Source organism: Strigops habroptila, chromosome 2 (assembly GCF_004027225.2).
Source record: "Strigops habroptila isolate Jane chromosome 2, bStrHab1.2.pri, whole genome shotgun sequence".
Taxonomy (NCBI): domain Eukaryota; kingdom Metazoa; phylum Chordata; class Aves; order Psittaciformes; family Psittacidae; genus Strigops; species Strigops habroptila.
In genome coordinates, this window is record NC_044278.2 from 23,102,667 (window position 1) to 23,130,658 (window position 27,992).

Sequence of the window (27,992 nt, forward strand, 5' to 3'; positions counted from 1 at the left end):
AGCCTCAAGCCCGGTGGGGAGGTGCCCGCCCAGACGGCAGCGAGCCGGCTGCCGCGCTCCGGCACCTTGGCCGCTCCCTGCCCAGCTCCGGTGGCCGGCGAAGAGGGGCGGGCTCTGGCGGGACGCCGGTCCCCTCTCCGCCCGCAACGAGACTGCTGCCCTGCGGGACCCGCGCCCCACGGCCCCGCCGCGGATGGGACCCTCCGCGCCCGCCCCTCCCGGGCGGTGTCTCCGCCCCTGCGTCGGGACTGGGGCTGGGTCCTGTCGCCGTCGGTGCCTGTCGGGGGGCGGTGGCGGAGGCGGTCCCGGCCACCCGCCTGGGTTGTCCCTCGGCTGGGGGAGCAGATAAAGGCAGGGCCACGGCAAGGAGGGGAGGAGGTGGCGGGAAGCAGCGTGGAGCCGGGCGGGCGCCCCTTCCTCACCGGCGGGCATCGGCCTGCCTTGAGCCCTTCTCGGAGGGCAGCGGGACGGCCGCTATGGGGTCCGGAGGCCGGTTGGGGCTGGCGGCAGTACTGGCGGCCGCCGTGCTGTGCGGGCCCGGAGGGCTCGCCGGGCGGGTCCTCAGCGGTGAGTGCCTGGGGCTGGCGTGCAGCGGGAATGGGGCGGGGGGGGCGTGGTGCCGGCTAGTGTCCGGCGTCGGTGCGGAGCCGGTGTGGGGGATTTAGCGCGGAGAGGAGCAGGAACCACGGAGGGAACACCTGGGAGCGAACCCACTGCTTAAATGAGCCGCCTGTTAGAAGCGAGCTCTGAAGTCGCTGCGGAGCAGAGCCGAGCTGCTGGCGCACCCCCTGCTCCTCGGTGGGTCCCGGTAGGCTCCGGCTGCAGCCCGAGCATAGGGCAGCCTGCGCCGGCCCCGCGGGGCCCTCCAGCGGTAGAGAGGTACGTGCGGGTGTTCGGAGCAGGAGTTCTGGAGCAGCTTTGAGTCAGCTCCCGCCAATACGGGTTGCTCTCTTGGACGGGCAGAGTCTGGGATGTGGTTGGTCGCTTGCATAATGTAGCTCCATTTTAATTGTTTGAAAAGATATGAGTGTGTACTTGCTACAGCGTCTTTCTGAGGAACGGCTATACATTGAGATTTGTTTGCATCTATACAGGAATGTTTCTTTCTTGTTTATAAAACAGTTAGGAGGAAAAAGCAAAACTTTAAGAGCATACAGCATAAATAGTTTTGTTATGTGTAGATGTATCTCCAACTTTCAAAAACCGAGAGGAAGACAGTACTTCAAAAATCTGTAGCTAACATTTGAGCTTATGTTTAACTGAAGAGCTGTGGGATCATATTGTGTATTCCCAGCACACAGGTGCATATGCTTAGAAACTGATAAATTTCATGAAAAGTTTTTTTTGTTTTGTTTTTTTAAGTTGCACTTCTGGTCAAACCCTGCAAGCTAAAGCCAACAGGCTGTCGGAGGCACATTGTGTGTGCAAGCACATCCATACATTTGTCTTGGAACAAAGATTTACACATTCGACTGCACTTGTTAACAAGTTGTGTGCGTAAATCTCTGTATGTAGATAAGAACATGCCTTTTTACAGGCTGATTCCAGGAAAATGCAAATGATATGTATACAATTGCTTCAGAGGCTGTAACAGTAGTATGTCAAGAAAGCTTTTTTTATAGTGTTGGGTTGGTTTTTCTTCATAGCAAACATTTGGTTCCTGAATTCGGATAATTCTTGTCGTTGCTGTTGGAGTACAGTCACTGACCATTTTGGTGATGTCTTCCTTGAAGCAAGTTCCTGTGCAGAATCGAGATGTGCTGTTGGACTGTTGGTGAAACTGTATCTTCCAGGAAGCAATAACTAAGTAGCAGTGCTTCCAATACTTTGAAAAACCTTGCCTGCCTGAAGCATACCCTGGCATATTTCATGTACCTCTGTTATGTGTATTATACAGTCATACATGATACAGAAAAGCTCTTAGTTTAACAATTTATATGGATGCTATATAACACTGTTACTTTAATAAATAGTGAAGATTACTCACAAGATGCATTTTGCATTACTAGCCTCAGCGCAAGGATCTATGTGTGGCTAGGGAAGTCCTGTCCATTAATCTTCCAGCTGAAGCAAACTGAGTGAATGTGCAGCTTTTAAAACAATGTGTAGTATGTGTATAGTGCTTAGTCAAGCTGTTCCTAGATACATATAAGGCTTAGAGGTTTTGAAAGAATATAGGCTCTACCCCATACTTCCCTGAAGCATTTCAAAGCATATGATGGGTCTCATGTCACTGTATTATGCAACTGATACTTGGCTGGTAGAATATAGGAGACACTTTGAAGCTTTTTACAGAAGGAACTATGTATGTGCTATCAGGTATTAGCTGAAGTTGTATTCACTAGATAAAGAGTCTGTAGACAACAACAGCCAAAGATAACAAGCGTGTTTACGCCAGAATATTCTGATATAGAGGAAGGAGGACTCCTTCCCCAACCACACACCCCTCCCAAGGACCACACCCCTTTCCTGTCACATGCACATGGATGGGTCTAGTACTAGTAGTAGCTGGTATTTTTTTAAACAAGAAATAGTAATATTGAATTATTGGGCAGTGTGTGCTGTCCACCTGACTTCCATCTGGCTCATCTGTCTATATTATAGAAGAACCATCAGTCTGGACTTAAACAGGTTCTCGTTTCAGATTGTAAGACTACATCTTAACAGACTTGTTTCTGAAAAACTGCTGGTTTATGCTTCAATGATAATCTGGAATACATAGAAATTTCATTGTTCTCACTGTTCCAAATAAATTAAATGTGTAATTCTTATCACTCACATAAAAACTATTCCTGAAACTGACTTGAGTGCTGATTGGACCTTGTGGAAGGATTCCCATTTACTGCAGTAAGTTTGTAGCAGACCTAGCAATAAATGCAAAATTGCAACCATTTTAACCACAGTGTCAAGAGGGCAGAAAAGGAAAGATCTAACTTTTCAAATTTCCTTTTCCTTAGGTAAAGGTGTTCTGTTTCTTTTTCCAAAGTTTGTTAATTTTCCTACATTATAATTTAAATGATTATTGGCATCAAACAATTCACGTTTAGGTGTTATTTCTTCGTCATCTTTTATTTGGGAATTGTTGGAGAGAACTAATACAAATGCTTTGTAGTTAGATAGATGTTTTGTGAGCAGTGCTCACAGCCTCCACATCAGAATATTTAGTGTTGCCAGGGAATTGATTCTTAAAGAAAAAAAAAAATCAAAGCAGGCTCAGGAGAAACTGCTGAGTCTGCCTTGCTGTCCCATGACATCACAATGAATGCGAAGTGATGATAATGCAATTTGCAAAGATGCAATTACTTTAAGTATCTATTGGGCAGGAAAGATGCAAGCTAATCTTATTACTAATCATTTAACTGCCTATATATTAATCATAGATGTTACAGTTTAATGACTGCTGTTTGCTGTCTTTTTCTATGGGTTTTAATATTTGCTCTTTGTTACTGTTATGCATCACGAGCAGATTAAAAACTGATACAGTATTTTAAAGCAATAGGTATCTATTTTGGTGTAAAGTATTTGGATATATAAAACATTACATGAAGAAAAACATTTGGTGGGTCATGAAACAGCAAGAGTTGCCCCTAAACTATAGGCTTTCTTGCTTCAGTTGCCTTTAAGGATGTGGATATGTTCATTCGCACAGCTTATGACCGGATTCGAGTTGGTCATAAAATATTGTAAAGTAAGATAATTAAAGAAGTATCTTGATGGGTAATGAATTGAATAGAGATAACAAGCCCTTCCTCAAAAGGCACAATTTAATTTAGTTCAATTGGCTTGGCCTGCTTATTACACCTGAGTTTTGTCTGTCAGACTTTTAAGTATGTGGATGAAATCTTCTACTGTTTTTGTTCAATGGGTTTTCTCTGTTTGTTTGTTTGTTTGGAATGGACTGTTAATTTTTAGCTGCACCTACATTTGTAGCTCAGAATTTGAGAAAGTGTAATTTGAAAACACACTGCCAGTCTTATCTACAGGATACATATACAACCGTTGTGCATTGAACATAATGTTTTGTTGTGAATGCCTAGCATTCATTTCCATACTAAAAAAGCTTTTAGTGGACATGCATGACCACATGGTACAAGATCTTTTTATTCAGTTGTAGGTCTTGGAAATCATTAAAGCTGAAACTTTTACAACTGTGAGGGAAGTTGGGCACTTAACTCCCCAGGATGTTAGTTAGTAAGGGGCACTTAACTCCCCTTAAATCCCCAGGATTAGTTCATCTCTTTATGCACCTATTCTGAGCAGTATCTGTCTGGGGACAAATCAATGATCTAGATTCTTAGAATGAAATTAAGTGATGGCTCTTGAGTATAATACATATTTCTACTAAACACACCTTGCTCCTAACCAGGAAATTCCATAATACCCTGTGGAAAGACACTTCATATTAGGTAAACTGCTGTGACTCTTAGATGAGAATATAGTTTTGATAACCAAAGATGTGTGGTAGTAGATAAATACCTAGAGGTATTGGAAAGACTGCTATGAGGTCTCCCCAGAGCCTTCTCTTCTCAAGGCTGAACAAGCCTTGATTATAAGATGTTTGCAGGAAAACAAGCTTTGGTTCATAAAGCGTGCTGTACAGCACTACTGTTTGAAACTAACTCTCATAATGACTTTCTACTTGAAAATCTCTCATGAATTAGAAAAGAATGTATAGTACTAATGTGAAATAAGTAAGATGAAGTAATGCCTTGATAGTAATTTCTGCACTGTAATCCCGTATTACAGTGGGATTACAGTCTGTCACTCGTTAGTTGGAAATTGAGTCTCTTGCTGAAGCAGTCCCCACTCTCACCACTCAGACAGTAGAACCTTCAGTTCCAAGCAGTCAAGAAATGATGAGTCCTAACTAAAAAGTTGGCACGGCTCTAACTAGATCTAAATGAAGCTGCAGTAAACAGCTAATCACTCTTGGCTCACTTCATAAGCAGTGAAGGAAGAAAAATCAGTATTTGTAGATTGGATTAATTTCACTTTAACATAGATCTGGAAAATACTGCAGATATGCCATAAAACTGCCTGTTTCTTTCAGTTGTGTACACAGTGAGGCTAGGGAGCCAGCTCAGCTATGGACAGGTACGTTGTGAATAACTAAATTTTAGTGAGGATGAATCCCACTCTATATGTCAACAGTTCCTTCCCATACAGGGTTGTATACATTTTACATGAATTAACCAATTATGCTTTACCTTCATTTGACTTTCATAATAAAGGATAATTTACACTAAGAGAAAAATATTCTAATTTAATTTTCTTCCTCTCAAAGGTCCCTTCTATTTTTGCCTTAAGTAAACTGTTACCCATTCTAAGATCCTATGTGGATTGGGTTTTTTTTCACCAGTTTTTTAGTAGAAGGTGAATGAGCAAGGACTTGCCTGTCACTTTCCTTTGAACTTGAATTGTTGAACTACTGCAGAAAGGTGGGCACTCTATTGCAATCCTGTACTAAAATGCGTGTAAGTTGTTCCATCCAGGGAAGCTTTAAGTCCATAAACCACAGAAATAAATATAATGTCACATCCATATTTATAAATTTTACCTATATCTTGTAGCAAATACAGGTATCTTGGTAACAAATCCATGAAAATACACTTACTTGGAAAAAGGCATTCAAATTCCACTGAAAAAGAGTAAGGGAATGGATGATGCTTGCTCTGGATGATGATTGATGAAGAATATATTTTAACAAATAAAGTTTTATGGACTATTTTCTTCTAGAGACAAATAAGAAATGAGCAATCACCAGGAACTGCCAGAAGTGCTTAAGTTTATGCCTGTGAGAAATCCTGTTGAGAGAGTCTATTGTATACAAAGTTAGATATGTGTGAAAATGACTGCTTGTTTGGGACAGGAGAGTAAGAATATTCCCTGCTCCCCTAGGGTGGTACACATTATACTTAAACCATTCAGACTTTTTGTCAAGTCTATTCCACAACATGCTAACAACAATTTACTAGCTGCCATATTATGTCTGTCTTTAAAGTATCTGGGAAGCCTGCTCTGATCTTTACAGCTACACAAAAAAGTATTGATGAAGAGACTTAATTTGCCAATTTTGTCAGTGTTTGTGTCAGTATTTAGCGCTCTCTCTGCATATATATACAGGTGAAATGATGGAACACTCATGTGTCTTTAGGCTATGATATATATATATAAAAATTATGTTAGTGTTTGTGTATATAAGACTTTTTTTTTTTTTTTTTTTTTAGTCCTGTGTGAATAATACACATGCTGGAGTAGTCTTGTAGATGTGTAGATCTATCTAACACATCATATTTCCTCCTATTTTGAAAAGGCTCAGAGAGATTCCATTGACATTCTGGTTTTATCATTGGCCTGCCTGCTTGGATCTATGGAATTGGATAGTGTTATTTATACCCATGAAGAATGTTATACTTTGGGTAGGTTTTTTTTGTTTGTTTGGTTTTTTTAAACAAACATAATTTGTTGTCAGAGAAACTCAAGTTCTGAGTCATAGAATCATAGAATAATAAGGGTTGGAAAGGACCTAGTTCCAACCCCCCTGCCATGGGCAGGGACACCTTGCCCTAAACCATGTGGTCCAAGGCTCTGTCCAACCTGGCCTTGAACACCGCCAGGGATGGAGCATCCACAACCTCCCTGGGCAACCCATTCCAGTGCTTCACCACCCTCACTGTAAAGAACTTCTTCCTTATATCTAATCTAAACTTCCCCTGTTTAAGTTTGAAGCCATTACCCCTTGTCCTACCACTACAGTCCCTAAGGAGGAGTCCCTCCCCAGCATCCTTATAGACCCCCTTCAGATACTGGAAGGCTGCTATGAGGTCTCCATGCAGCCTTCTCTTCTCCAGGCTGAACAGCCCCAACTCTCTCAGCCTGTCTTCATACGGGAGGTGCTCCAGCCCTCTTATCATCCTCGTGACCCTCCTCTGGACTCGCTCCAACAGCTCCATGTCCTTTTTATGTTGAGGACACCAGAACTGTACGCAGTACTCCAAGTGAGGTCTCACAAGAGCAGAGGGGCAGGATCACCTCCTTTGACCTGCTGGTCACGAGTCTTATGCTCATGGTGCCTTTTTTCTTATTGCCAGTTGAGAAGATGCAGATTGTACCATGTTGAAATGCAAGTCTATCATCTCTGTGGATGCCAACGCTAAGGAGCTTGCATTGCTCACAGTGACAATGTTGCTAGACCTCACAAAGACAGACAGGAGGAAAATACAGCTCTGACACCAATCTTGGTTTCTTTTTAATACGGGAAAAGAGAAGGCAACTTGCTGTTTTTAGGGGGTTGTCTTAGCAACTATGTTGGCACTTTTCATGAACCCCTAGGACAGTGCAGTTGTGCACTGGCCCCTTATAGAAGCAAGTGGCTGTCTGCCATGATCAACCCTCAGATATATATACCCGTAAAGCTCACATGATCAGAAGAATGGAAAACCACTATTACAGGAAAAGCTAAATGGATCTCAGGCTTTAAATTTATGATGTGCTAGATATCTGAAATGGAGCTGCTGCCAAGACCTGGGTATTTTTCACTTAGAAGAAGGGGAAACTGTCAGGATTTTACTGATCTGACTGGAAGAAAAAAGTAGTACTTGAGAAATACTTTATAGTTGGGTTTTGGGGATTTTTTGGTACTCACCACTCAAATCAGTGATTAGAACTGTTTCATAAAAATGGATATTTATTTTCCAGTTGAAAACTCTTACCCTGTATTGATTTACATAATTGAAATCGTATGTTTTCCTGCAAGGGTAATTATGGATGTTGAAGTGTTGATTAGCCTCTAATGAGATTTAGACATCAAGCTACTTCTTTACAGCTCCATTATCATTGGCCTGAGATCCCTGCCATGTATGCCAGGGCTGAGAAGCTAACTAAGAAATAAATGTGTGTATTATTTTCTTTGTTAAATGAGTGAATAAGCCTATCACTGCTTGGTGAAGATGGCAGCTTTTCATGTGGGCAGGTATTCAAGTTGCCAGCACATCAAGAACAAGCCTATATCTGAAACGCCACATCCCTGATTTTGAAAATCCAGACAAACTTTTCTGCTCAGGGGAAGACAAATCCTCCCACCCAGCACTTTATTCAACCTAATGAAAAACTTACCTATGTTTTGCAAGACAAGGATTCCTGGCTTGCATCTTCCCAAGACCTAGAACAGTGCAGGTTCTGAGCACATAGAGGCTTTAACAAACCTCCACCAAAATAATCTATTTAGTTCAGTACTTGTCATCAGTGTTCATATGTAATTTTTTAACTGTCTATTTTAGTAACGAGGTATCTTGCAGCAATATGCAGGGAAGCTATCAGATTTCATTTTAATTGCATTTGTGTTCAGCCAGATGGCAAAATCCAGGTGTTAGTGATCGGTGATATTCTTTAACATTTAAATTGGCACTGCCCAATGCTCCTTTACAAACAGACTCTCCTTTCTGATCACTTGGTTTTGTAAAAATGTAGCTATTCGGGATCTATTGAGAACAGTTGTGATTCAGATATAACCAACACAACTGTTTGTCCTCAAAAGCGCTTGGAAACACAAGAGCATATCTAACTAGTAAAGACTAACATACGGGTGAAAATTTGCTCAATTTCAGCAAAAAATGAAGTGAAAATCAATTCCCATGGCAAAAGAGAAAATAAAGAAAACAGACTGGACTGGGACATGCTTCTTGTGTAGCTTCATATTCTGCATGACTGTATGAATCTCTGTATGAATGCTATAATACAGTACTTTCTTTTTCCTTAAAACTTCCATCATGCCCTGTTTTCTCTCTGCAAGAGTTGCATTAATCCTAGAGAGGGTTGTTTGGCTGGTGTCTGAGGACCTCGATCATAATCTTTGCTAATTCATAAGATATGAATGGTTAATTGCTAAAGATAGATTATCTGGCCTGTGTTTGAGAGAGAATAAAAAGAATTTGCCTTTTACCTATGATTTCACCCATGCTGTCTATACATCTATAATTTTTACATGCTAATGCCTAAGAATTTAGCAAGAAAGGGTCTCCCTTATGACAAGTATTGTAAGAACCCTGGCTGTGGATGAGTTTTGCTCAAGAGAGATGGGGGCCAGCCTCTATTAAACTATCTTAGACATTGTCTACATGCTAATGACTGTATGATAAGATGCATACAAATTTGTCTGTCTCTACACATGTATACCTGAAGTAAAGCTACTTAATAGGCAAATGTGGCCCTCAATTATTTAATATAAGCTCTTAAAAGGGACTTGGAACCTTTGAAATTTTTTCACAAAAGAAAAATCACTTTATGCTCAATTGTCATAACAGTTTCTTTAACCTCTAATCCAGAAAAAGTATAAATCAATAATGAATGTCTCTTCTCTCTTCAGACTTGGTTATTAGGAGGTTGGGAGGAAAAAAAAGTACCTATTAAGGTATGGAAGAGTTAGCTATGAAGATATTAATACAGATAGACACAGGCTAACATGATCTGTATGCCAGTTTGTATTTGAATGGCAAATTTGCGAACACACAGAATTCCTTAAGCTGCTCAGAAGTGTGAGCTGAGCAACATCTGTGATTTGAATATTGACGCAACTGGAGAATGATGTGCCTTCAGTATTACAAACTTTGGTAGAGAAGATGGCAATTTGCTTTTATCATAATTGAAGGCAATATAATTATGAAATCTTATCACAGTAGTATTTTTTTTTAAAAGTCACATAAATCATCAGAAAAAACAAATTAAATTCAGTACTTGGACACAAATATGATGCAGTAAAACATCAACCACAGTAACATAATATAGCAAAACATGATCAGCAGCTGAACCCATAAAATCTGACTGGATGATACAAAGGTCACTTGACAAGATGCATCAGCTTTGAATCAAAATGTCATTAGGAAAATTTAATACTTTTTAGCCTCTTACTGACTGTGTTCTGAAGTGCATTACTGGGCCTTGGCATGGAACACCCAGTGGCACAGGGGCAGGTGTAAACAAACTGTGCCCAGTGTCTGCATGCTGGTTACACAGCCTCTGAGGTCAATATCCTCACACAAGCTCAACACCAAGACCTGTTTTCATAATACAAGCAGAGAAATATTATCTGGCCAGTGGAATATTTTGGTTAATTTATATCTATTTCTGTCTTGCTGTTATTTCATGATCACTTTCACTTAAGTCCTTTTATTATTATTTTGTTACTGTATTTTCAGAGGCCTCCATCAGCATTATGCTGGCCTTTGGGACTCTGGTTAGTGTTAAATATTTCACATTCCTTTGTACCAAGTGCTTCTCTGTTTTCTGCTGAATCCATTATCCTGGGAAGAAAAAAGTTGTAGTGTGAAAACATGATGGACTTTCCTAATTTCATGCATTCCTTATCTCCTCACATATGCTTTGCACATGCAGTAGCTATTCCCCTCTAATCTAGGTGGATACTTATGGTAGCAGACCCTGGACTGTAGGCTATTTTATGAAGTTCAAGAGAAAAAGGGATGGGATTTACCAGCAGGGAGCTTATCTTCTATCTGACATGTTCAAAACTTCCAGCTGAGTCATGTGTGTTACTCAAGATAGCCTTTGTGCCCCTCATGGTCCATGGGATGTAGTTAGGACTGAGCCTGATGCTCTTAGGGAGATGAGCCTTTGAACCTGGGTACTTTATCTGTGATTTTGCTTTGAAATGACAGTTTGTTATAACTTCTGTCATGACAGACCTAAAAGAACCTATTATTTCTGTTTAATGAAGCATCATTATCAAAACACAATGGAGACATAATTGATTGAAATAGTACCTAGGAATTTGCTTGTTTCTCCTTTTCTTGAAATATTTTTTTTTTCCGTCCTACAGATTTATGTGCAGAAATGTTTTAACTAAGTATCCAGTATTTCAGCTAAAAGCTATCTTTGTTTTAATGTTGATATCAAAACATTCTAGTATGGAGCTGCTGTGTGACACTCAAAGTTGAAAACTAATTCATATGAGTGGAAGTGGTAGCAAGCGCTTCTTAGAGCAAGTACTGTACACTTCTTTCTTCAGCTAATAGGATGGTGAGACAAAGAGAGTGCAAAGGGTTTTCAGCCAGATCAAGTTCTCTGCAGTAGGCAACTAGAGCTGCTAAGGCTGAGGGAAATGGCCAAAGCTATGTTGTACGGCTGATGTTCACAGAATGGAGAGAAAGAACAAACCTGGAGACATTTCTGTTAAGGATGCTGGGGACCAAACTTACAGTTTTGCAAGCAGGAAAAACGATAAGAATGAGTTCTTAGATCTTACTAAATTTTTTGCTTAAATCTTTGTCTCATGCTGAAGGGAGGACGAAATACAATTACATGCATTTCTTTTTTTCATTTCTGCATAACCTGTGATGAAACATTGTTTTCCTTCATGTTTTCTTCCATCTCAACCATCACAGGGCTGGTTTTGTGGATAGGTTGTAAATGCCTAACTTGCTAATATTTATTCACATTGCATAGTATCTTAGCCTAATTCATTCTAATAATAGACTTGCTTACAAACATAATTTCTATTAAATTGTGGCAGAAAAAAGTGGAATTCAATTTATTCAGTTGAAATAGCAAATGTTGCTTTAGAATTAATGTTGGAGTCTTGTCCGCTGCAAGATTTTGGAAGGTAAAATAGTTCATGGTAAATGTTTCCATACTTAGCTTGTCTGCTATACAATGTGATCCATTATTTCATTTTTCACTGGTAAATTATTTCTGCTTTGTAGTTTAGAAATTAGTAGTGCAAGAAAGCTGTAAAAAATGAAGCTTGGAAACTTGACATCTCAGCGTGTTCCGAGAAGAGCACTAAAACGTCAACTGATTTGCCAGCTATTAAGAAACAACTGCAGATTTCCATTAACACATTGAACCAGCTCCGCTACAGCAGATGAAAGTCCCCTTCAAAAGAAGAAAGAAAAGATTCAGACTAGGTCACTACCTAAACACAGGGACTAAATTAAGTAGAACAGAAAGAAAATCGCAGCTTCCTCCAGAAAGCTTGCTACTCTGCATCACGTACTTCATTCAAACCAGATTAATGCCAAATATTTCTTCATTTCTTGCTGTTTTTTCTGTTGTTTTCTAGAGGTATAGCCTCCTATATAGCCTGTAGGAAGGAAATAATTTCTGTTGCCACAGGCGTAGAGAGCATCAAATAAGAGAAGTAATTTAGGAGTTAGATTGTATGCAAATATTCACTTGTTCAATTCTTTCACTTTGTAAGACTAGATTTTAGAGTTTGGGCCTTCACATCTGCATTCTGGGTGGCTCCAAGAGGGCTTCCTGCTGCGAGTGCACAACAGTGGCAAGCTGAACATGTATTAGGGGCTGCAGTGATACCTATTGAGCAGCTCTGCTGCCATTGTACGTAAGTGCCTGTCCTTCTCCCCCCTGCTCTGTACAGTCCCACCTGGTTTCCTCAGCTTGGTGTGGATGATGGAGTTGAGCCTTAACACTGATGCAACCTCCGTATTGGACCAGTATACAGCACAACTTATGGCTTACGGACACAAGCCTTATAGCAGCTCAAACAGCATGCGCCATTTGGCAACATGAGTCTCTGTGTGGATGTGTGTGTTGCGGATGGAAAGCTAGCTATTTTCCCATGAATTGGAAGCAAGCACAGGAACTGAAATGGGTAGAGGCCAGCCCACTCATCTCAGTGGATTGAACATTCCTGCATAACTGAGATTGTGACAGGGATATTTTGATACCTGAATTTGCTCATAACTTATTACTGGTTTCAAGGAGGAGTTTGTTTACAGAATGAAAGGAATAATGAAAGAGTTTATTTCTTAAAAATTGCCTGGGAAATAAAAGGAGCAAGACAATGGACAAAGCACTCTCTATAAATCTGCATACACATCTTGAATTAATGTTCTGAATCCAATCTTTAGTTACATGGAGAGGTGTGGTACCTTTTCCTTGTAAGCGATTAGTGTCCTACATAATTCAGTGCTATCCTTTGGATGTTTGCACTGTTATGTGTACTCTGGCAATAAGCCATTGTCACTCACCCCATGGTAAGGATAAACATGTTGATCGGCTCCTCCTTTACTGTGCACTCTATCCTGTCAATGAGACAGAGATCCTGGGGAAAAGAAATGATCATGTTAACAAAATTGGAATTGCAGCATTATAGATGAAATGAATGAGCTGTGATTGCATATGCAGCTTTCATTCTTGCACCTACTACTTTCGAGTATTTTGTTATCACTTTGTTTCTTTGATAACAGGGGTATTTTTTCTTTTTGTTTAAATAAGTCTTATGCAGAAACCCATTATTTTATATGAATCTCTAGCAAAGGGTCTGCCCTTGATTCTTCAGCACCACGTTGCCTAGCTAGGACTATGGCTCTGACTACATTAGAATCATAGAATGGTTAAGGTTGGAAAGGACCTTAAGATCATCTAGTTCCAAACCCCCTGCCATGGGCAGGTACATCTCACCCTAGACCATGTTGCCCAAGGCTCTGTCCAACCTGGCCTTGAACACTGCCAGGGATGGAGCATTTACCACTTCTTTGGGCAACCTGTGCCAGTGCCTCACCACCCTCACAGTAAAGAACTTCTTCCATATATCTAACCTGAACTTCCCCTGTTTAAGTTTAAACCCGTTACCCCTTGTCCTATTGCTATAGTCTCTGACAAAGGCATTCATTGATAGCAAGGCCCTTAAACTATATGGGCAAAGGGAAATGGCAGAAAAGGATCTAGGACATACACAACATTATTAGCACATTGTCAGAGGAAGTCCAAATAGGTGTTGTCTTCCTGATCTCAGATCTTGGCTTTTTCCATGGATATCTGTGGCACGAACTTGTCCTTACATTAGGTTATTCTTGTTCCTGTGTTATTTTGGCAGATTAACTACCTATAAGTGACTCTTCTGTCTGCCAAGCCTAAGTAAGAATGGGACTGCAAAGACACTTTTCTTACTGACAGTCATTCTGCCAGGTGAACTTTTAGTAGGATATCATAAAGAATGAGTTTCAGAGATTTTTTATTTTTCAGCAAGATTACAAGAATCATAGGAAACACTAGAAAGCTAAACACAGTTTATCCCTACTGCCCCTATAATTTAGCTTTCCATGATAAAAAAGATGCTCAAAATAAGAGTTACTTTCAGATTCAGCTAAAAGTCATTAGATAATCTTGTTTTTATGTTCTTATATTCATGCAACTTTGATACAGTCTGCTTATTCTCCACAAATTCTTGAAACTATGCTCTGTGCAAATATAGAGAAGTCTTCAGTCAGCTCTTGTGCTGTAAGCAGTCTGCTGTGGCAAGTATGCTATTCATCATTGATTGCAAAAATGAAGCAACACTAAAGCAAGAAGAATTAACTTCATTGTATCTTTTAGGCCTTTTTTGTCCACTTCTATATTTATTCTTTGTGTATAGAAAAACACTGGCTGAAAAAGCTTAAGTACAGCTCAAGTTATAAAAAAGCTGAACTTAAAAGCTTAAGTTATGGGATGATGTTGCTGTTTCCCAGTGACATATTACTTCTCAAATTACATTTATTTTTTTTTTTTTTTTTTTTTTTTTTAGTGTCAAGGCAAAGCAGGATAAAACCCATTCAAAGGTGAAGCCACAGGGTTATTTGCGTGAGTTCTGTATCTGGTTTTGCTTAGGAGTGGAAGTGAATACAAGATTTTCGCATGCAAATCTGACATGGTATCAGATCATACTGTCCTTGATGAATTTTCCAGTCAAATGATAAAATTTGTTGGTTTCTAAACAATCTAAATAATGCCTGGTAGTTCCTACTACTTTGCTATCCTTCAGTAATTCTTGGTTTACAACACAAACTCTTCTACTTTTCTTCTCCAATGACAAGTTTCCATTCTGAAAAAAATTGGGGTTTTTTTTTTATTTTTTTTTTAAGTGATGGTTAGCTTATTTCCTTATATTTAGAACCCTTTCCTGTCTCTAAATAAACATACTGGAGTTCAGTTGCAGCTGATAGGTGAGTTTGTTCATTCCACATCTTGTACATGTTGAATAAACCCTAGAGACTCTCACTGGTTGAAGATGATGATAATTTTTCCTTTTTGGGAAAAAGGTATGTGTCTTTCTCATCCAAAGAACTGGAAGGAATAAACATTCCTTCATTTGGCTTTTGATTCTTTCCCCAGACATAACTCTGAAGGGCAAGGGAAAACTGGTGTGAACGTAGATCTAGTTCTTTCTGAAAGCACTACAGGGCTTCTTCATGGTACCTGGGTAGTATTGTGATAGCTGCTAGTATCTGGATTTTGTTCCCTGTGTGAAGGGATGTTAAGAGTGTGGCTGCCTCTTCCAGCACCTCCAGTCCCAGGACTCCCTTCTGCCTTGCTGCTGGTGCGTGCCTCATACCTGGGGTCTCCCCATAAGCTGGAGGATGTGGATGCTGCTTTCCCCTTTGCTGGTTCAACCAGTAACAAAGCTGAGCAGGTATCACAATGCCACATGCACAGAACACTGACACAGCCATCACACAGATTGCACAGACAAGATGCTGCCTTCAACAACACCCAAGCGAGGACTCACATGAACATGGACAGCCAAGTCCTCTTCTGCCAAGTCGTCATCTGGCAGAGATGGGTGGTCACTAAGGAAGGTGCATACCCAGACACCCTGTTTTACATGTGACTGGCCCCCGTTATACCCCTTTCATACCCCTTTATCTGTAATCCCACTTTGTTCCTCCCCTTTCCCTAACCCTGCATAGTCCCACCAAACCCCCAACATCCTTATCAAGCTGCAAAATCCTGCTTGCCCTCAGTTTCTTGATAGCCCACCAACTCGTGTGTCTGATAAGGTTTTTTGGTGGGTTTTTTTGGGTTGGGTTTTTTGTTTGGTTTTCTTTTTCCCCCTCCCCCATTGTGTTTTCCTGTCTGGTTTGTGCCTTGTTTCTTCTTATTCCTTTTTGCACTGAAAAAGTCATTGACCAGATAGCTTGAAGGGGCAGACATTCTCGTTCCACACACCCTTAGAGGTTGCACTTAGACACATGATAGCAAAGAGTGGCTATGAGGTCCTCCTGAACACAGCCTCTCAAGATTGGATACCAGAATCAAGAAACTGCTAGCTTCTCATTGTCACTAAAATTGGGAATTTTAAACATTTTTTTTCTGATTAAGTAAAAGTGGAGTTGGTCCATTAGTATGAAATAGTTAAGAAAATACCCTCCAAACAGATCCTGGCTTTAACAGAGGGGCCTGATGGTACAGTCATTAGCGAATATTTTTCTAGAAGTTGGTAGGAGTCTTTAGTGTCTCTCACAGGCCTTGGGAAGAAAGCCATGGATTCCTGTGAACTGTATGCAATTTAAATTAAAGCTAAGTTTTTCAGCAGTGTTAGTGTACCACCATGAGTCCTTTCAGACATGGCCATAAGGAGAAAAAAAACTCTACTTGTCCTTCTCCATCATTGTATACATGTTGTGCTATATATATATTTATTTTTTTTTTCAGTTGTGATATCTGTTATTATACTCTAAACACTCTCGTGTTTATATTTTTCAGGTCAAAAGGTGTGTTATGGTGACTTCAAGCGTTCTTGTTACAAGTTAGCTTATTTCCAGGACTTGTCTAGACGTGTGGGCTTTCAGGAGGCCCGACAAGCTTGTGAATTTGATGGTGGGTCTTTACTGAGCTTGGAAAGTGAAGCTGAACAGCAACTAATAGAAAACATGTTGCAAAACCTCACTAAATCAGGCGCTGGGATTTCTGATGGTGATTTCTGGATTGGGTTGTGGAGAAGCAGTGATGGACTAGCTACCTCAAGTGCCTGCCCTGACCTCTACCAGTGGGCTGATGGAAGTATTTCACCATTCAGGTAAGTCTGCAAAACTGCTTATTGAGAAGGTATCATGGAACGACAGGGAGAGTGAAATGCCTAGTAAGTCAAGTCTAGAAAGAAGCTTGAAGACTTGCTGCCCCATGAAGATAGTAGCATCCCTCCTTAACTTCTCCAGACAAAGGGGAGCTCGCATCCAGGGATTTGAATTTGAAGTGGTAAAAGTAGGTCATAGTGTGGCTTCAGCCTACAATTCTCTTTACTCCCATCTCATGTGTTTGCCTCTGTATGGCTTTTGGATTTTTTGCTGTTATGCACAGAATCTTCAGAATGTGGTCTGAAAGCAGGCAGACAAATTGTGCAAGACTGGCCATCTTGAATCAGAGAGTCAGCCACCAAGTAAATTTGTGGATGTTACTTAGTGTAAATTGTTCTGTTTCTATCCTGTATTTTGAAAAGCCTTTAATTCCCTGATTAAGCCAAAGGCTAGATTAGCAGCAGCTCACAGGCCTTGGGACAATGGGATGGGTGAGAGTCAGATAGGAAGGAAAACAGCAGAGCAGTTATTTCGGGGTGTTATTTCTGCAGAGGTGCTTTGACTGGACAGAAGTTTTTTTTAAGATCCAGAGATATGGAGCCCAGACCCTAACCTCTTTTACAGAGGAATTCTGGGAAATGCAGCATTATCATGGAAGAGGATGGGGCCATTGGGGCTGACACATCTTCACTGATGTAAACTCCTTTCCTTGGTGTCCTGATGAACTTTACTGTCAAAATTTGAGAATTTGTCTTTGTGTACCACTAGAAATTGGTATACAGATGAACCTTCCTGTGGAAGTGAAGCCTGTGTTGTGATGTATCATCAGCCAACTGCAAACCCTGGTCTGGGAGGGCCATATCTTTATCAATGGAATGATGATAGATGTAACATGAAGCACAATTTTATCTGCAAGTATGCTCCTGGTAGGTGAAACTACAGTTATATTTCACAGGTGGGACACTTTCTTAGAAAAACAATTGCCTCTTTTGTGAGGGAATGTGCAAATGTCTTGTGGCCTGTGGTACTGATTCCTTTGGCATGTGGGTGCCTGAGCTAACATTAACAGGGGATATAATATGTCAAATCTAGTGATAATTTAAACAAACCTATCTGAATCCAGTAAGAATGTATCAAGGTTAGCTTCACTATCATGCATTCCCAGGTTTACTTTAATGTAACTCATTCAGTAGTTATATTATTCTCCACAAAGTGTTTTAAGTGGCCATTTTCTATTTTGCTTGCTCACTATCAATAGGATGACCAAGACATCTTTTGGTCCTACTGTAAATAAAAATACATATTACACTCTCCTTGTAGATGTAGACTTTTGCCATTTTATACCAACTTATGTTTGATAGCTGTTTCAAAAAGTTTTGGCTTAAAGAATGGACTTTGAAACAGCAGGAAGAAAATTCTGCATTCATGCATGTAGATATATAGATATGAAAAGCAGATGCACACTAGTTCAGACGGTGACAAAAAAAGCCAGATCTTAGGCAATTTGGCTGTACTTGCAGACATGACATGAGCTCTGGATATGTCAGTAGAGGAAACATGAACTATAAACTGGAACTTTATACAAACACAAGGACCTGAAAAGTAAACTTTCATGTTGGGCCTGAAACAGTTTCTACTTTCTACTGTAAGTGGCACTTACAGTAAGTTAAAAAATGTTTTTCAGCAGGATCATGAAAATATTTTCAAATAATTTATGGTGTATCTGCTTTTCAAAAATAGAGTTGAAAGTCAGAATGCACATGAAGTCCTACCCTTAGCAGCTATTTGACCTACATAATTCTGCATTTTCCTACCTGCTTTCTCTATGCTCATGATCTAGCAGCAATAATCACAGTTTTTGTAGAGGTCCAGGCTATTTTCTTCCTCGAGTTTTGATGGGTAGATAACTTTCTCACAGTCTAATATCTTAATGGAGGTATTAATGTTAATTAATATTGCAAGTAAATATTAAATACTTGGAAGGCATGATATATGCACACATTTTACCCCCACCCCTAAATCTGTTCCTGCTTCTAAAATTACTAGTGGCTGTCACTATCTTATGGTGATCAGTAATTATCTTAGTCTCATAGGCCATTTAAGGAACTATGACATATACAATTTTATTACTTTTGCAACTGATCAAACTTTTTTGAAAGAACACAATAAAAATGTTTTAAGCTGTTGAACTAACAACATTTTTATATCAGAAAATGCAGATTTGGTTAACTGAAGGTCTCAGTTGCAAGTATATTTCATATCTTTAAAACAAATATAAGTAAGATAATTATTCTGTAATAGCAAACTACATACCATCCTAGTTGAGATATGTCAAAGAATTGTTTTTTCCTATTGCTTTAACAACCTGAAAAAATGCCGGGTGTTCTGGATTCACAGAAAGCCAAGTGATAACAGTAACAATAAAAATGAATTTATATTTCTTTCCTTATGTAGAAGTAGATTATGAGTGCGTAATGAGGCATATAAGGCAAACAATATATAGGTAGATTATTATGACTGACATTGTTATGCAGCTAAATACAGTACTACTGAATTGTAGCCATTTATTTCTCAAGTTGTTGGAATTTGTGTTCTTTGGCAAAACAGACTATTCTCTAGAAATTTATTTTTTTTTTTATCACATGGAGGAATAGATGCATAAATGTATATAGATAGGTATATGATATCACATTCACTGCCTGAAGAAAGTTCCACAGTGTTTGTAAGCAAATGTAATTTGCTATATAAAACCTAGTAAGACTTACAAATGACATTTTTTCCCCGCCTCAAATCGCTGTAATGGCTTCAATGTCAACCATTTGCAGTACGAAATACATCCATTTTACTAGGAGTATAAAAGTGCCACATGCATATTGAATTTCACTTTGTTACCTGAGTGTATTGTTTTTCACAGCTTTCCTATCTGTTTTGAGTATATGGTGCATGATACCCACCATAGGCCAAAACACAGGGGTTGTAAGTGACCATGATGAAGTTGCATCTGGTTGTATCAGTGGCAAGTTCAAGAGCAGTGTTCATTAGGCAGTCTTACTCAAAGAGCAACTACATTTTTCTAAGCCTTTTTTATAGTACCTCCCTTGACGGCATTTACTGTTGCAATGTTCAGTCTGGAGTTAGATCATATTGATCATTCATCAATCTTAAATTTAATTATAGGTTAGTAATTGCAGCCACATTTAGTTCCTGTCCAGCTCCTGTAGGTTTGATTATGTAATCAAATTAAAACTCACCTCCTCTTCTGCTGTCTAGGGCCAGCAACTCGGTACTTTGTTTTATTTTGATATCTTCCTTTATATATGGCCAAACATAGTCAGTTCTTACCAGAGTAGATGAAATTATTGTCTTTGTTCTAGTAGTCTTTATTGCTGCTTTGATTTCTCCCAGCATTATGTGTTTATTAGGACACTTGGAACTGCAAGCTCATAGCACTGTTATGTTAATATAATCCTGTAATAAAGGAATGGTATTGAAACAGTCATTCAAATTCCACTCATATGCCCAATATGAAGTAATGAGTTCTGCTGCCTTTGTAAACTTTTAGTTGTAACAATACCCATCAGTAAACTTGCAAGCCTCTGTAATATAGCTCAAAGCCATCAGTTGGTTCTCCAGTTTCTGATGCATTACAAGAAATAATGAGATCATTTATCTTCTCGTTATTTCATTTTCTTATGTGATATATTAGAACCAATTGCCCATGATTTGTATTATAGGCTGCCTATTGCAAAACCAAACTACACAAAGATGACATTTAACTTCACAAACTTGTGCTGCTTTGTTTTGCTTTATAGCCAACATTCTGTAAGCATTATTTTGAAAATGTGAATAAGATTTAAGTATTAATAAAGAACACTTCTTTTCTTATATTGTTTTAAGATCATCTGCACAGATGAAACTTTGAATATGTTAGGAGTTTTATTCAGCACAAGAAATTAAGGGATTGAGTGATTTAACCAGTAACCTACCACAGGTTACCAAGAATTGGAACCAGATAAACTATAGTTGTTTTCTAAGGATCACAAAAGTATGAACTAGAAGTGATTTGACACTAGCTTGCAGATAAGTGTTTGGTAAACAGGATTAAATGCTGAAGAATTAAGCAATTATTGGTTTTGGGAATGTATCTATTTCTGTGATACTGCATGCAAAATAATGAAAATATCTGCTTTATTACATGCATTTCTCATTCTTCAACATTCTATTTCAAATATTGATTTGACAGATATTGTGTTAGAAAAAGAGTTAAGAGACAGAGCGGAGCCAGATTACGGTAAGAAATTTTGAAACATTAAGTTGAGTTGCAATGGTAAATACATAATTATAGTGATAGCTTACAAGAACCTCAATTACTCAAGTTTTACAGCCACAGTTTAGAACCGGAACATAAGAAAAATGAATCCTTTAGAGAGCAATATCTACAAATATATGGCTGGTGTTCAGAATAGCACTGCGCATAATTCCTGTTCCAGATGTACTCCCAGTTTTGCAATAAAATATTTACATGTTTATATTCAGCAGTTTAATCCAAAAAATGTTTGTTTTTCCGATTTAAATTAAGATGTGATTACTATTAATTTATTTAACAACATAACAGCCATATCTTTTACTCATTAAAATACCTGGTATCCTTTTCAGATATTTTTCCAACAGTGCCAGCAGGAAATCCTTATCACACAAGCAAACCAGAAGATCAGTATCATGTTATTGCTACTGAAACAGGTATTGTGATCATATGAGTTTAGTATTCTGGTAAAAATATTAGCAGTGGACTCAGTTAAATTAATCTTTGACAATTTCCATTATTGTCAAGGGGAAGAAGCAATCTATTTCCCCAGGAAGTGCCCTGAAAATGTACACTTTTGAATAACATTTCAAGAGTTTCAGTCAGTCCTCTTTGTACTTGTGGAAACAAATCATTTCCATGTCTCTGCAGACTTTTACACAAATCTACAGTTTAGCAGTCCTTGAAATCTGTGCTATTGTCTCTGACCTGGTTAGTCTCTGTCAAGATGCAAGATTTCACCAGTGTTCACCCAGCTGTGGGGCATCTCCTTCTGGGCTGTGGTAACCAGTGCCTTGCCTCTCCATCTTCTTCCCACCTCTTCCTCAACATGTGTGATAAACATACAGTGCATATATTATCTTTTATATCTGATACCCAAGGCTCACAAAAAAAAGGCACAAATTAATCTTTCCTAACAAGGCATGAATTTTTCAGTTATCTGCAGAATAGGCATTGTGCCATAGCTATCCCAAGTACCCTGTGTTTTAAGGAACACCATATGCTAAGAGGAGTTAAGTGCTTTGCTGAAATTTCTAGCAGAGATGACACTTGGTATTTTGAAAGTGGATACCCACTGCCTAGGAGCCTGCTGTAATGCTCTTAGCTACTGTATTTAGCAATTTATGTCCTGAGTGGAGTCCTGAGTTTGAAGAGTTATAGCACAGCCTTAATTCAAGGAATTGGACATCTCTAAGGAGCTACTCCAGGATTTTGCAGGATTACACCATGGGATTATGGGAAGGTGATGCTCCATTTTCACACTGATTGGTTGGATATGAGCCAGTTTCCCATTGTTTGTAAATCCAGAGGAATGGATATACTGATGAACTGTATTTTGAAATCAATAATGATATTTATAAAAACCATGCAAATACTCATAAACAAACCCAACCTGAACATTCAGATTTAGTCTTGCTAGTGAAAATATGTTCAAAGAGGACAATGGGTAAGAAAGTCTCCACGATTTGCACATTATGTGTATATTGTTAAACATGGGCATATAGTTATTGAAAACCAGTCCTTTTGGCAGTTGCATACCTCATCCTCTAATGCAAGCAGATAATAGAGTCCCAGCTTGGACCACTTTCCACTCCTTTTGCCTAGGTACCTGCAGAGCAGTGGCTTTAGCTCTCTCCTGGTTAGTCAAGGAGAGTGTATGTTTGCCTTTAAAGGGGAGTAGGGATACAAGAGCAGAGTTTGTTCCTCTTGTGGTCCTGCACAGGTGGGAATCCAACATGCAAGAGCAATTGAGTAGACAGATTATATGGACTGTAAAAATAATAGGCAGGGAAAAGTACTCTGTTAAAATACTTGAATTTTCAATTACAGAATTGGAAATCTTTCATGGATGCATATCGAAAATGTCAGAATTTAAGTCCTTAAGATATGTTTTGCACATCATTGCAGAAGTACTATTTTATTCTTGATATTGATGAGTTATGTTTTTGGACCTCTTCCTATAGAAGGAATATATAAATGTTCTTTTGCATAGGTTAATGTATTTCTGATATTTTACTCCAGATTTTTACTCACATGGTTAAGAGTATTTCAACATGGGAGGCATTAATGAGAACTTTTGTCTTGTAGGTATAATTCCGAATCTAATTTATGTTGTAATACCCACTATACCACTACTGCTATTGATACTGGTGGCTTTTGGGACTTGCTGTTTCCAGATGCTTCATAAAAGGTAAAATATACTAATCCATAATGGTTTTATATTGCAGAATTCATTTTTCCATTGGCAAGCTATTCATATGGAAAGACTGCTTACATCTGTCCCCAAATATGCAAATAAGCATCTTCTCATCTATTAAAATCCAAGTAGTTTACAGCTGTTACAGATGAACATACACCTTCAGGCTTTTCCACAACATGCTGAAATAGTTCCAGGTCTCCCAAAGTATATTGCCATTAGGACTTCACCTGTTTCTGAAGATATCATTTGATAGGCTGAGCTACTACCAGCACTTTTACTTACCCTCTTCCATCACGATTACCACCTATACAATACAGCATCTGGGCTATGGGAAATAATAGCGGGGTCCTCAATGACATAGGGTGAACTCAAGGACTCGCCTCACTTTGATCTAAAGTCCAGTTTGTTCCAAGGATAAACCTAAGGGGCCTGCAGCTGTTTAATGCTGTTTCAGTGTGCATACCATATGAGCAACAGATGGCCCACTGGGCAGACAAATTGAAAACAAAAAGCAAAAATATGTTTTGAGCCACATGCCAGTGCAACTCCTTTGTACATCATGTATCTGCCAAAGAAGATGCACAAATAGATATGTGTACATAGATGAAGTATCAAACAGATATTTTATAGGAAACACTTCAGCTTATGAAACAGGATATGTATTGATCCATGCTTTTATATTTCTCAAAATATAATATACCAAGATATGACAACATACCTTTTTCCCCCCTCTGAACTCTTTCTGAAATCTTCAAGGATGCTTTTTATGCTGCAGATTTTTTTTTTTTTCCAGAAGCATTCTCAAGCTAATGTAATCCAGAAAATTTTAAACTGAAATATGTTTTATGGATAAACACTCTTTTGGCAAAATAGCAAGATTCACAAACCGTTATTCCTGTTGAAGGGCAGGAATACTAGTAAGGAATACAATACCACTCTTTTAGGAAATCAGAAAAAAATTTCCTCCTTACTTTTAGACTTTTTTTTTCTCTATGCTTTTTATTTAGCATTTTATTTATTTTTATTTATTTTCTGTAAATAGCTGAAACACATTTCAGGTGAGAAAACACTCCAAATGTCAAGTCATCTTATATCTTTATGAGGGTATAGTGATCACAGCACTCCTTAGTAATGCGTCTCTTTGAAATAAGTAATTATAAAGAAAAGATGTTATGAGGTCTGCATCATAAACAAGATTGTGTCTTTATTTTATGCACTTTCCTACAAAGAAAAGGAGAAAACGTGCACATTCCAACATGTTTTATGGCAGGAAAATTCATGCTTGTGAAAGCATGCCCCCTCAGCACTGGGGCTGTGGAAGTTTGGAAACTCAAATGAAAAAGAGTAATAAAGGAATCATATGTATAACAGTAGAAATTATTTAAGTATTCTAAATCTGGAACCCTTATAACAAGGGACCTGGATTTCTTGGTAAGTATGACACACATGTTCATACCTTTGCTGGCAGGTCTTTCTCTCCCCAGTCAAGGTTCAGCTTTCAACTGCTCCTGGGAAAATGAGAGCCATGGCCCACTGAAATCAATAGAAATAGTAGTGTTGACTTCACTGGGCTTTGATCAGGCCTATTTGATGCTATAGCAGTTCATCCAGAAGTAATTAAACTGAACTTCCAAGACTTAAAAATTGTATGACACATATTGGAAATTCAGCTTGGAAAATCGTATGTTTTCTGTTAGCTGATTAGTTTGGTAGATCTAATGGTACAAAAATCAGGAAGAAAATTATTTGAATCAAAACAGGTTTGGTTTGTGGTTGCAGAGGTTTTTATCTGTGTGTTCCCCCTCCCTTCCAAGTGTTCATTTTGGGTTGCACCAAAGTTTTTAATCAAAAAAACCCCAAATTTACTTTAAAATTCATTTAAGTCAAAAGATGATATTCCCGTATCACCTAAAATTAAGTATTTTATTTTTTATGTGTTGAGACAGAACTTTGTTTTTAAACAAATATTTCCCCATCTATTTTCAGTAATATTTCCATGTATGACCTACCTGGTGAATCATTTTGGTTCATCACAAATACCCAGTTCTTGGGCAAAAAGCAAATCAAAAAAAGAGGCAACCACTTGAACTTATCAGCTGGATGCTGTAGAGCTTTAGGAAAGGGATTTTGTCCTGCTGGGGAAGGAGGGATCCCCAACTTTCAAAATGAACCTGACTTCTCATTCTTTTTTAGGCTTCCACAACATGGTGACCTTTCCTCTGAAAGCCACAATCCATGGCCAACCAGGACATGCCTAGCTTGAAAGGTCATGACTAATTTTGCCTAGCATTGGGCTCTTAAAGGGTAGTAGTAAGACAAAGCAAAACATGGTCCCTGTAGCTAGCAGAAATGATCAGCTCATTCATTCTTAGATGCTCTCCCTTTCATTTCTTCCAGGGAAGCAAGGAGAAACTGCTTCAAAGACCCATCTCCATTATCATCTGAATGCCTTGCAGAAAGTTTAAATTCCAACCTGGTATATTTCTCCGTTTTTATGATTGCATTTTATGGTCAAAACAGCAATATAATCAAGCTATTTATTGCATCTTCCTTATCTTTCTTACTAAAACCTATTTCCTGAACCAGAAGTATAGCTGTTGAAAATCAGCGTAGGTTTGCTGAAGATAAGCTCATTTTGTACAGTTAAAATTCTGATCCAAGGTATTTAGAAATTGTTCCTGCTGTGTGGCAAGGAATCTCCATTCAAAGCATTTCATCATTAATCTACACAATATGCCTTTTGCTTTATTGTTCTGGAAGGAAGGAGTGAATTTGTTTCTTAAAGAAAGAAGTGCCGAAACTACTTGATTCATTGCAATTGCTTTGTTTATAGCATTGTGGCCTGATCTAAAGTCCACTGAAACCAATGGAGTTTTTTCAATTACTCCAATGCGCTCACATACTTAATGCATTACTTTGTAGGACTTCAGAGGTAAGTCTGGAGGGACTAGAAATTACTGTTCTGTCCAGTTCCCTCAAAGTACATTTAAAATCGACTCAGACTCACATTTACAACCAGGGAAAGGAGTAAAATTGAATGTATAAGACTGTTGGGATCCTGACTCTGAGGTTTCCATCTTACAGAATTATGTAGAGCTAATTCTCCTCCTCCTCTGGTTTTTACTTAATTTTGAAAAAAATCACAGTGAAATATTCTGGCCAGAGACTAAAACATTTTGATTGAAATACAGCTGCAATTGCTCACAAAGAGCCTCTTCAGTAGACTGCACTGCACTGTCACTTACCCTCTCTAAGTGAGGAGAAAGCGTGTGATGTGGCTGTCATAGCAGAGATGCTATCCATATGCAAAGACTAGCATCAGTTTACAGGGTACTTCAGGGCTCCCTGTAAAGACTAGAGTGAACACTCTTGCAGTATTGCAGAGCAAGTAATTTTGTAAACAATTTAATGTTTTTTTTATTAAAAAGCCCCAAACAAACAAACACAGAAACTACTGTTGACAGTTTTGAATGAAAACTGGCCTAAGGAAGCTTTCTACCAGTCATTCATTGCTAGAAGTCTGATTCATGTGCCATTACTTCATTAGAAGCTAGGTCAAGCCCTGAAGGAAGCTGTATCAGTACGCACTGGAATCCATGAGCATACCGCATTCATGAGGTGCAGCTCCAGGATGTGAATGGGCAGGGTTGTGGTAGCTCCCTGGGGTGGGTGAGCTGCACCCTCAGCACGTCCGATGTGGGCTCGCGTGCTCCCGTCCCACTTACATCCCCCAGATGAGAGAAGTGCCCAGCCTTCCACCACCCTGGTCAAATAGTGTCTGCAACCATCTCTGAGAAGACCACCATGTATGAGTAAGTGTGGTTGAATATGAACTGAAAAAACAAAACAACAAAACCCAAACATGTCAAGTCAGTTCTGTTCCTGGGAGGAGCGCAGCCGAGCAGGGTGGTCTGGTAACTTTGGTCAGAGTTGCTTACCTCAACCCACCACCATGGTGCTATGCTGGGTACAGCACGGGCACGACCCTTTGGTGGGTGGATGGGGAACCTATGCGATGAAAGCAACAAAGGTGTCCTGCAAATAGGTGGTGGAATGCCCAGGTCTGATCACAAACCTGAATTGGGACTGCAAAGGCAAGAGTGCACTGAAAATAGTTTATATTTTTCTTTTTCAGTAAAGGAAGAACAAAAACCAGTCCAAACCAGTCCACACTGTGGATTTCAAAGACGCCTAGGAAGGACAGTAGCATGGAGGTATAATGACTTACTGACTGAAAACAAAGCAAAAATAACATTCTGCAGTCGGGCTGTATTATGTTGTCAAAGAACATTAGCTTGGAATGGCTTGAAAATGCAAAGGATCTACAAGAATGAACTGTAAGCTCCCCCTTGAGGCAAATGTTCAGATCATTTTTATATAATGTTTGATTATTAATTCAGTAACAAAATATGCCGTGCTAAATAAAGGGTATGTGTTTATTTTGCTAAGAGATGTAAGTTAGCTAGTTGTGAGCAATGAAATGAACAGAGTGTTTGAAGTTTTTATGAGGAAATAGCTACAATGTATATCAGTTTTAAGACTGTTTGTAGTTAAACAAACTCTCTTTGTTTCCTTTAGTCTTTCATGCATTGTAACCTAGTTGATGTACTGTAAATGGAACTGACAATTTTACAGTGTAACAATTATTTATCTTTGCATAAATGTTTGATACAAAATA

General features: G+C 39.0%; 1 protein-coding gene across 6 annotated transcripts; it reads left to right on the plus strand.

Annotated features, from left to right (window-relative positions):
- Positions 1-21: 21 nt before the first annotated feature.
- CHODL (chondrolectin) lies at positions 22-27,992 on the plus strand. Of its 6 annotated transcripts, XR_003990145.1 has the most exons (9): positions 303-567; positions 16,501-16,813; positions 17,580-17,737; positions 21,055-21,102; positions 21,468-21,551; positions 23,203-23,305; positions 25,508-25,580; positions 25,712-25,790; positions 27,450-27,992. XR_003990145.1 is itself a non-coding variant. In XM_030477048.1 (8 exons), exons 1-7 carry the CDS (start codon positions 477-479, stop codon positions 25,575-25,577), a joined length of 867 nt encoding a protein of 288 aa, XP_030332908.1. In that variant the 5' UTR covers positions 303-476; the 3' UTR covers positions 25,578-25,580; positions 27,450-27,992. The 6 variants fall into 6 exon arrangements, 4 of the variants coding, with proteins under 4 accessions (XP_030332906.1, XP_030332908.1, XP_030332907.1 ...); XR_003990144.1 differs by having other exon boundaries at positions 302-567; positions 25,508-25,790; XM_030477048.1 differs by lacking the exon at positions 25,712-25,790.